The sequence below is a fragment of the Cebus imitator genome, unplaced genomic scaffold, assembly GCF_001604975.1.
Source record: "Cebus imitator isolate Cc_AM_T3 unplaced genomic scaffold, Cebus_imitator-1.0 Scaffold338, whole genome shotgun sequence".
In the NCBI taxonomy this organism is placed as follows: domain Eukaryota; kingdom Metazoa; phylum Chordata; class Mammalia; order Primates; family Cebidae; genus Cebus; species Cebus imitator.
The window spans coordinates 395,728-405,622 of NW_016107653.1; the positions used below are offsets into that span (position 1 = coordinate 395,728).

The 9,895-nt window shown below is 45.1% G+C and overlaps 1 protein-coding gene across 29 annotated transcripts in view; it reads left to right on the plus strand.

Moving 5' to 3' along the window:
* Nucleotides 1-9,895, plus strand: part of KLC1 (kinesin light chain 1) — a 64,241-nt gene that overhangs the window by 10,177 nt on the left and 44,169 nt on the right. For all 29 annotated transcript variants that reach the window (XM_017505337.1, XM_017505325.1, XM_017505333.2 and 26 more), the window contains 2 exons: nucleotides 6,225-6,486; nucleotides 9,206-9,436. In XM_017505337.1, the coding sequence (XP_017360826.1) occupies nucleotides 6,226-6,486; nucleotides 9,206-9,436 (492 nt within the window). In that variant the 5' untranslated portion in view covers nucleotide 6,225. The remainder of the gene's footprint in view (nucleotides 1-6,224; nucleotides 6,487-9,205; nucleotides 9,437-9,895) is intronic.

Consider the following 9,895-nt stretch of genomic DNA (forward strand, 5'->3'; position numbering starts at 1 on the left):
AAAAAAAAAAAAAAAGGAATAAATAAAACCACAATAAAAAAAATCCATTGTTAGAATAAACTGGGGCCAGAAAGCTTGTGTATCAGTCACAGGGAAAGCGGGGAAGGGAGTATTTTTAAGCCTGTACTGTGTTCTAGGTCAGGTGGGTATTGATTCCACTTGACTTACAGGGAGATTGAGCCTCCAACAAGTCCCAGGGTAGGTGAGAGGAAGATGCAGTACCTCCAAAAGCTGCTTCATTCATTCATTGCACACATCTTTATTGCATTTCCGTGGGGTGTCAGGCATTGTTCTGGCTGATTGCTTGTTCCATTGAATCATCTCCAGGCGTACATAGCATGAGAAGCTGGAAGATGGTCCAGGGATGATATGATTTATAGGCTGGCAAAATGTTTGAGTCAACTTAGATTTTTTTTTTTTTTGAGACAGAGTCTTGCTCTGTCACCAGGTTGGAGTGCAGTGGCACAATCTCGGCTCACTGCAACCTCCACCTCCTGGGTTCAAGCGATTCTTCCGCCTCAGCCTCCCGAGTAGCTGGGACCACAGGCATGTACCACCATGCCCGGCTAATTTTTTTGTATTTTTAGTAGAGACGGGGTTTCACCATGTTGGCCAGGATGGTCTCGATCTGTTGACCTCGTGATCCGCCCGCCTTGGCTTCCCAAAATGCTGGGATTACAGGCGTGAGCCACTGCACCCAGCCGTCAACTTAGATTTTGAGTAATTTTTTCCTTTCAGAAATCAATGTAATCTGTAACTTAGCCCATGGGCTGGTAGCCTATATACTTTTGAATTCTTCATCTTGATTAGCTACAAAATAGTGTTCCCTCAGAAACGTATTTTGTTTCTGCATGAAACTTTAAAATAAGTAGACTTGTCAGTCTTTTACAGTTTTATGCCATTTATTCATAGAATGATCTTTAGTTTGCCTACATGCTTATAGACCTTTGCTTGGTATTTCCTTCTAGTTTCTTGTGTGTGTGTTTTAAATTTATTAATCTGGAATTCATGTTAGTATATAGTGAGGGTAAGAGTTTAACTTTATTTTTTCTAAATAGCCAGTTGCCTTGGCACCGTTTATTATATAAGCTGTCTTTGGTTATAATGGTTTAGCCTGGAAATGACCAGAGGTGTCGAGTCTAAATATATATGCCATTGTGTTTCCCTCTGAAGAAGTAAGTGGCACATGTACTTACATCTATACCACGGTGACTTGGGGGGCCGTTTCTGATGCTCTCACTCCATGCTGCTCCTCTGTCCTTGTTACTGGGTCTGGCTCCGCAGCGATGAGCAGCTGCTCACCAGCAGTGGGCACTGTCACACCTCTGCCTCAGCTCCCCTTTGGTCCTGAACTGGCAGTGCCCTTAACAATTTTAGTAGCCCTTAGTAGCCTTGAGAGGTGCTACTTGATAATACTGGCTTGCCTTGGGAGTAGTTTCTTCTGTCTGGCCTTTGTCTCTGTTGGCCATTGTCCCCCATTGCTGTGCTCTGCTGCACAGCCTCTGTCCCTAGGCCTTCAGGTCTTTGTGCACCTGCTTGTGTAGCTTGTCTTCTGCTAGCTCACATGTCCTTAAGGGCAAGGCCCTTATTCATCTGTACATTCCAGGGCTTTAGCTCAGAGTAAGTTTTAGTAAAACACTCAATACACAAATGTGGGATAGATCATGGAACAGTATGGATGAGGTCCCTTATGAGCAGCAGTATTGTTGAGCAATATATTCCCATCCTGGCACACAGGATGGATTTGCTGCAGTGAAGCTGGAGAGCGATATGTTAAATAGATACCAACAGTTAACTTACTGTCAGGTAGAGGAGTGGCCTTTGTTCTTTTCCTTTTTTTTTTTTTTTGAGATAGAGCCTCAATCTGTTGCGTAGGCTGGAGTGCAGCGGCACTAGCTTGGCTCACTCCAGCCTCTACCTCCTGGCTTCAAACGACTTTCCTGCCTCAGCCTCCCCAGTAGCTGGGACGGCAGGCAAGCGCCCCTAGGCCTGGCTTATTTTCGTATTTTTATTAGAGATGGGGTTTCACCGTATTGGCCAGGCTGGTCTTGAACTCCTGACCTTGTGATATACCTGCTTCAGCCTCCCAAAGTGCTGGGATTACAGGTGTGAGCCACTGCACCTGGCCGGCCTTTGTTCTTTGTTTTCTGGGCTCTTTGTTAGTGGAGTGGAGGTCGATTTCTGAATAGTCCTACAGACAACTTCCAAATTTCACAAGGAATTTAATCTTCATATTTATGCAAAAAAATCATTTTTTTCTAGTGTGAAATTGGTAATGCAGAGACTAACATGACCCTAACTCAGGCACTCATAGCTTCATCCCCAAATCCTGGAATGCGTAGTCTGTATCTGCTGATTTGGCCCTTCTTCCCTTCATCCAGCATATGTCAGTCCATCCATTCACCACATGAACTGTCTGGACCAGGGGTTGTCCCTAGATGCTGTGGAATTCTACAAGATCAAGTCCCTGCCTTTTTTTTTTTTTTTAATTTTTTTTTAGACAGGGTCTTTCTCCTTCACCCAGGCTAGAGTGCAGTGGTACCATCATAGCTCCCTATAACCTCAAACTCCTGGACTGAAGTGATCCTTGTGCCTCAGCCTCCTGGGTAGCAAGGAATACATGCACAAACCATTACACCCAGCTGATTTTATTTTGTTTATTTATGTAGGCAGAGTCTCATTCTGTTGCCCAGGCTGGAGTGCAGTGGTGCGGTCTTGACTCACTGTAACCTCCGCCTCCTGGGCTCAAGTGATTTTCATGCTCAGCCCCCTGAATAACTGGGACCACAGGCATGTGCTACCACACTCAGCTAATTTTTGCATTTTTTTTTTTGAGACAGAGTTTTCACTCTTGTTACCCAGGCTGGAGTGCAATGGCGCGATCTCGGCTCACCGCAACCTCCGCCTCCCAGGTTCAGGCAATTCTCCTGCCTCAGCCTCCTTAGTAGCTGGGATTACAGGCACGTGCCACCATGCCCAGCTGATTTTTTGTATTTTTTTAGTAGAGACGGGGTTTCACCATGTTGGCCAGGATGGTCTCGATCTCTTGACCTCGTGATCCACCCGCCTCGGCCTCCCGAAGTGCTGGGATTACAGGCTTGAGCCACCGCGCCCGGCCAATTTTTGCATTTTTAGTGGAGACAGGGTTTTGCCATATTGGCTGGGCTGGTTTCAAACTCCTGGCATCAAGTGATCTGCCTGCCTCGGCCTCCCAAAGTGCTGGGATTACAGGAATGAGCTACCACGGGCCATCCTGCATTTTTAAATAAGAGCTTATATTCAAGGTGATATTAGACACTTCATAAAACGAGATTTTAGACAGTGGTAGTGCTGTGAAATAACTCTGACGTGTAATCTCCCCTCCATTCCTGTCACTCTGTTGAAAAGATCCTGCTCATTAGGGAGCCATTGCTCAGTGCCAGTGGCTGTCGGGCACAGCAGCACAAATGATGCTGCTTTCTTTTTCTTTCTTTCTTTCTTTTTTTTTTTTTTTTTTTTTTTTTTTCTTTCTTTCTTTCTTTCTTTCTTTCTTTCTTTCTTTTTTTTTAGAATGGGTCTTGCTCTGTTGTCTAGCCTGGAGTGCAGTGTCGTGATCTTGGCTTACTGCAACCTCTGCCTCCTGGGTTCAAGCGATTCTCTTGCCTCAGCCTCCTGAGTAGATGGGATTACAGGCACGCTGCACCATGCCCAGCTAATTTTTGTATTTTTAGTAGAGATGGGTTTCATCATGTTGGCCAGGCTGGTCTTGAACTCCTGACCTCGTGATCCGCCCATGTCCCAAAGTGCTGGGATTACAGGCGCGAGCCACCATGCCCAGTCTTCTATTTTTTTTCAGTAGAGACAGGGTTTTGCCATGTTGACCAGGCTGGTCTTGAACTCCAGACTTCAGGTGATCTGCCTGCCTTGGCCTCCCAAAATGCTGGGATTACAGGCGTGGGCCACTGTGCCCGGCCCCGAAACTTTCTTGTTATTGTTTCTTATGTTTCTAAAAGGCAGGTAAGCCTTTTGAAAGGATTGCATTTCCTCATTTCTGTCCCATTGGGGGTAGTTTGTAAAAGATATGTGTATTTGTATCATATTTCAAATGACATTTAAAAAAGAGTCAAACTTGTTTTATTTCTAAGTTACAAAATGGTACAGACAGGATTTTAAAATTTATTTTTGTTTTTTACTCCTGGCAAGTTACAATACAGGTATTTAATCAGAGGTCCTAATGTGGAGCCTGACAGGATAGGTTCTTAACATTGTCAATTTATGTCCTCACAATGCGGTAGCATGAAAGAACAATTGAAGTAAATCTTTGGACATGAGACTTGTGGCCAGGCACTGTGGGCTCATTTCTGTAATCCTAGATTTTGGGAGGCCGAGGTGGACAGACCTCTTGAACCTAGGGGTTGGAGACCAGCCTGGCAACATGGCAAGACCCTGTCTCTATTAAAAAAAAAAAAAAAAGGAAAATTAGCCAGGCTTGGTGGTGTGCACCTATAGTCCCAGCTACTAGGGAGACTGAGGTGGGAGATCACTTGAGCCCAGGAGTTGAAGGGTGCAATGAACCAAGATCATTCCACTCTGCACTTCAGTCTGGGTGACAGAGTGAGACCCTGTCTCAGAAAAAAAGGAGAATCATGTATGTTAAAAATACATGTCAAAATGGCATAGTCTGCTGAGTGTGGTGGCTCAAGCCTGTAATCCCAGCACTTTGGGAAGCTGAAGCAGGCAGATCACCCGAGCTCAGGAGTTTGAGACTAGCCTGGACAACATGGTGAAACTCTGTCTCTACTAAAAACACAAAAATTAGCCGGGCATGGGGGTGCATGCCTGTAGTCCTAGCTACCCTAGGATGCAGAAGTTGCAGTAAGCCAAGATAGAGCCGCTTCACTCCAGCCTGGGCAATAGAGTAAGATCTTGCCTGAAAAAACCAAAAACCAAAAACCAAAACAGGGCTCAGTGGCAAGTACCCATAGTCGTAGCTCCTTGGGAGACCGAAGGTGGAGGGTTGCTTGAGTCTAGGAGTGCAAGTCTAGCCTGGGCAACATAGCAAGACCCCCATCTCTAAAAGAAAAAGAAAAACGTGAAAACCGTAATACTACGTAATTGTAAAAATTGAGTCACTATTTAAAATAACAGAAACAAAATAAGTTCTAAAATGAAAACAACAAGTTGGCCGGGCGCGGTGGCTCAAGCCTGTAATCCTAGCACTTTGGGAGGCCGAGGTGGGTGGATCACGAGGTCAAGAGATCGAGACCATCCTGGTCAACATGGTGAAACCCCGTCTCTACTAAAANTGTTGCCAACCTGGAGTGCAGTGGCTTAATCTCGGCTTACTGCAACCTCCTCCCCCTGTGTTCAACCGATTCTCCTGCCTCACCCTCTAGAGTAGGTGGGACAACAGGTGTGCACCACCATGCCAAGCTGATCTTTGTATTTTTAGTAGAGATGGGGTTTCAACATGTTGGCCAGGATGGTCTTGATCTCTTGAGCTAGTGATCCACCCACCTTGGCCTCCCAAAGTGCTGGGATTACAGGCATGAGCCACCGCACCTGGCCCAGTGATACTGTTTTATATGCCCCTTTCCTCCCCCTTTTCTTTCTAACTTGATGTTTAAAAGCCTGTTCCAGACACTGCATCACGTCACCCTGGGCCTGGCCCTGGCGGTGCTTCGCTGAGCCCTCCTCATCTGTGAGCCTGCCGGCCAGTGACCATCCTGCTCCTGTCCCTGGTGCCCTGTGTCTTCCGGGTCTGCTCCTCCCTCCTGCTTTTCCTGTTCCATGTGCTTTGGCTGGTTTTTCTTTCTTCTTCTAATTGTGTGACTCGTTCTCAAGCCTTTGTCCAGTTAAACAGGTTACCAAGAATTTAGTGTTCTTTCTGCATTTCATTAAGAAGAGAAAAAGGCTTGCAGGCATTCAGAGAACAAATTTTGTTCACTGAGGCTATGTGTTTTGAAAGTGCCATTTAGATGTTTTGCTGCTTTTAATCTTTGGCATTAATTTCAGTTGCTGTCATAAAAAAGAATTCAGACATAAACCAAAAAAGTAATTAACTGTGTCTGCAAAGGAAAAACAGAAGCAGTGCAGAGTGTAGTATTTCAAGATCATAAATTACAAATGTGCATATTTATTATTCTCCTAGAAAATGTTAATTAAAAATTTTTTATGTTTACTTGATGTAACAGAAATGAAACCCATAATGAAGGGTCTAATTTCTTTTTCTTTTTAAATTCTAGAATGTATGACAACATGTCCACAATGGTGTACATAAAGGAAGACAAGTTGGAGAAGCTTACGCAGGATGAAATTATTTCTAAGACAAAACAAGTAATTCAGGGGCTGGAGGCTTTGAAGAATGAGCACAATTCCATTTTACAAAGTTTACTGGAGACACTGAAGTGTTTGAAGAAAGATGATGAAAGTAACCTGGTGGAGGAGAAATCAAACATGATCCGGAAGTCACTGGAGATGTTGGAGCTTGGCCTGAGTGAGGCACAGGTACGAGTGAGAATGACTCAGATGTTGTCAAGAACTTTGGATTGTTTGGAAAAATGGAGACTTTGTTTGAAATAAGCAGTTTCACAGAAGAAGAGGAAAGATAGTTATAGAATAACAGATCCAAGCCAGGTGTGGTGGTTCACGCCTGTAATCCAAGCACTTTGGGAGGGTGAGGCAAGTGGATCACTTGAGGTCAGGAGTTTGGGACTGGCCTAGCCAATGTGGTGAAACCCTGACTCTACTAAAAATACAAAAATCAGCCGGGCCTAGTGGCGGGCGTCTGTGATCTTGGCTACTTGGGAAGCTGAGGCAGGAGAATCACTTGAACCTGGGAGGTGGAGGTTGTAGGGAGCCAAAATCACGCCATTGCATTCCAGCCTGGTTGACAGAGCAAGACTTTGTCTCAAAAAAACCCCACAAAAACCAGATCCACTTATGTGTATTGTGTATGTTCATAAATGACTACTGATTTGAGCCTATGTGAATTTTATTTTTATTTTTCAGAGATGGTGTTTGTTTTCATTGCCCAGGAGTGCAGTGGCACAATCTCTGCTCATTGCAACTTCCGCCCCCTGCCTTGGTTCAAGTTATTCTCCTGCCTCAGCCTCCTAAGTAGCTGGGATTACAGTCGTGTACCACCATGCCTGGCTAATTTTTTGTGTTTTTAGTAGAAACAGGGTTTCACCATATTGGCCAGGCTGGTCGCAAACTCCTAACCTTACGGCCTACCTGAATTTTTAAAAGCAGAGCCAAAATAGTGGATACTGCTGTGTATCATTCAGGATTTGATTTGGCTGCCAGTATCAAAAAGCAGAAACTGGCTTAAACCACAAGATGGTTGTCAAGCAAATACTGAGGTGTACTATCCTGGACAGGTTCTGTAGCTGCACAGTCATTGGGGATACTCAGGCTCCTAACATCTGCCACACTACACCTTGGCAGCCTTCTTGGGCACCGAGAATGAGCTCCAGTGGCAGCCTCATGGCTTTCTTCTAGCATAGGGGAAGGAAAGCAAGGATGTGCCTCCTTGGTACTGTGTACAGCAGTGCTTACATTTCATTGGCCAGAACCTGACGGCTGTACCTGGGTGAGTGAGAGATGGGAATACTGTCTTCCCACTTAAACACTGGCAGGTTCTGAAGCCTAAGGAAGAGAGGGAGAATGGACACTGGCCAGTGGGTGATGGTCACTACAGTCCCAGGGCCAGATTGTTTCGTATCTTTGACTAACCTTTGTTTTTTGTTTTGTTTTTTTTTGAGACAGAGTCTCGCTCTGTTGCCCAGGCTGGTGTGCAGTGGCACGACTTCCTTCAGCTCACGGCAACTTTCATCTCCCGGGTTTAAGTGATTCTCCTGCCTCAGCCTCCTGAGTCGCTGGGATTATATGCATGTGCCACCACACCCAGCTAATTTTTGTATTTTTAGTAGTGACGGAGTTTCACTCTGTTGGTCAGACTGGTCTGGAACTCCTGACCTCAAGTGACCCGCCCTGCTCTGCCTCCCAAAGTGCTGGGATTACAGGTGTTAGCCACCATGCCCATCCGACTAAACTTTGTTTCTATAATACCATGCTTGACATGGAGATGAAAATACTGGAAACTTCTAGGTTTTTAAGTTCTCTCTCCTGATAATTTCTGGCTCTGCCAGCATATCTTAGGTAAAATTAAATATACTGAAGCTTGGCTTCTTTCCTTCTTGGCTTTCTCTAGTTTAGTGAGTGAATGGAGCAGAAGAGAGGGGCTGCTGGTCAGCAGTTTCTGTTTTCATAGAGGAAGTGACCACCCAACCCTGATTTTAGAGACTTCATTCTAACCATGTTACCGACTTGAGTTGCAGAACTGTAGCTTTGTTTGGATATTGTGAACCTATTATTTCTCAAGTTCTGTTATCAAAACAGGTGACATGAATTTAAATTTGCTTTTTAGGTGTCACAGATAATAGGTTTAAAAAAAGAAGGAAGAAAAGTCCCATCTTCTGGAATTTCAGGTTTTAAACCTAGGAGAGTAATAATGTGGTTACTATATTATGAGAGGGAAGGGCAGATATATGATCTAAAGAGAGAAGAGATTGCAGCCAGCCAGCTTCTCCCAGCTCTTTCTGCTCTTCTGTTTTAGGAACTTGCCATGGCCTCATGCTGGCTATTCCAGAAACTAGTGAGGACTCTATAGCCAGAGGCCTGGAGTGGCCCCTGGATTTTATGACATAAGCATAAGCTTATGAGTGCACCAGTGCATTCTTACTCTTGGTAGCTACAGAGACGTCTTCTCTTACCGTGGAACACTGAGGAAGATTTGTATGTGGACCGTTCTCTGACCCCCACCTCCAGCCCTTTACCAACCTGCACTCTGCATACATGCATGTGTGTGTACAAGGTCGGGTCTATAAAAAATTATGTTGAGGCTATCTTGATAGAAAGTAAAATAATACAGCTTCATCAGAAGGGTAGCTTTGTTTTCATTGCTGGTCCATTTGACATGCTCTTAAAAAAATTGGTATTTTTTTGTAGGCATTCAGAGCATGTGGTGTTCTTTATCGTACCCTGTTACGTGTCTATAGCTGAATGGGAAAAGGGAAATAAACGGCAGATTGTACTTACACGTACTTTGGAGAAAATATCTGCGAGAGTAAACTAGAGCCGCAGCCACAGAAGGCTCGCGCAGGTGGGAGGGACTCTTGCTGGACAGCGTACCACAGTGCTTCACGTGTTTCTGTCTGCTCAGGTTATGATGGCTTTGTCAAATCACCTGAATGCTGTGGAGTCTGAGAAACAGAAACTGCGTGCACAGGTTCGTCGTCTGTGCCAGGAGAATCAGTGGCTACGGGATGAACTGGCCAACACGCAGCAGAAACTGCAGAAGAGTGAGCAGTCTGTGGCTCAACTGGAGGAGGAGAAGAAGCATCTGGAGTTTATGAATCAGCTAAAAAAATACGATGATGACATTTCCCCATCTGTGAGTGGCTCTGTAGCAAATGTGGTGCTGACGTTTAAAATAGAGTCACAGAGGTTCTGTTTGCCGTATTATTTTCATATTAGAACATTGACCAGAACATGCAAAAATGCTTCGTAAATATAAACCACAGCCCAGAGAGATGCCATTACCTTCAACAAGATCTGCCCCAGCTTCGGCTCTGGAGCTTCCTTGCCCCTCTGCAGCTTGGCTTTCATGCCATCAGCTGCTGGTCCAGCAGTGGTCCAATCCAGCCGTCTGAATCTGGACTCTGGGCAAGCTCTCTGTCCCTTATGGTGCTCTTGGCATTGCTATTCTCTTTGAAACTTCCCTGGCCCCCCGGACACCACCTGGCTCTCTTGCCACCTCTCTCATCCTCCCCTGGGCCTCCCTTGCCAGCTTATGTTCCTGTATCTGCAATGGAAGGAAGGAACTTGGTTTTCTCTTTCTTTTCTTTTCTTT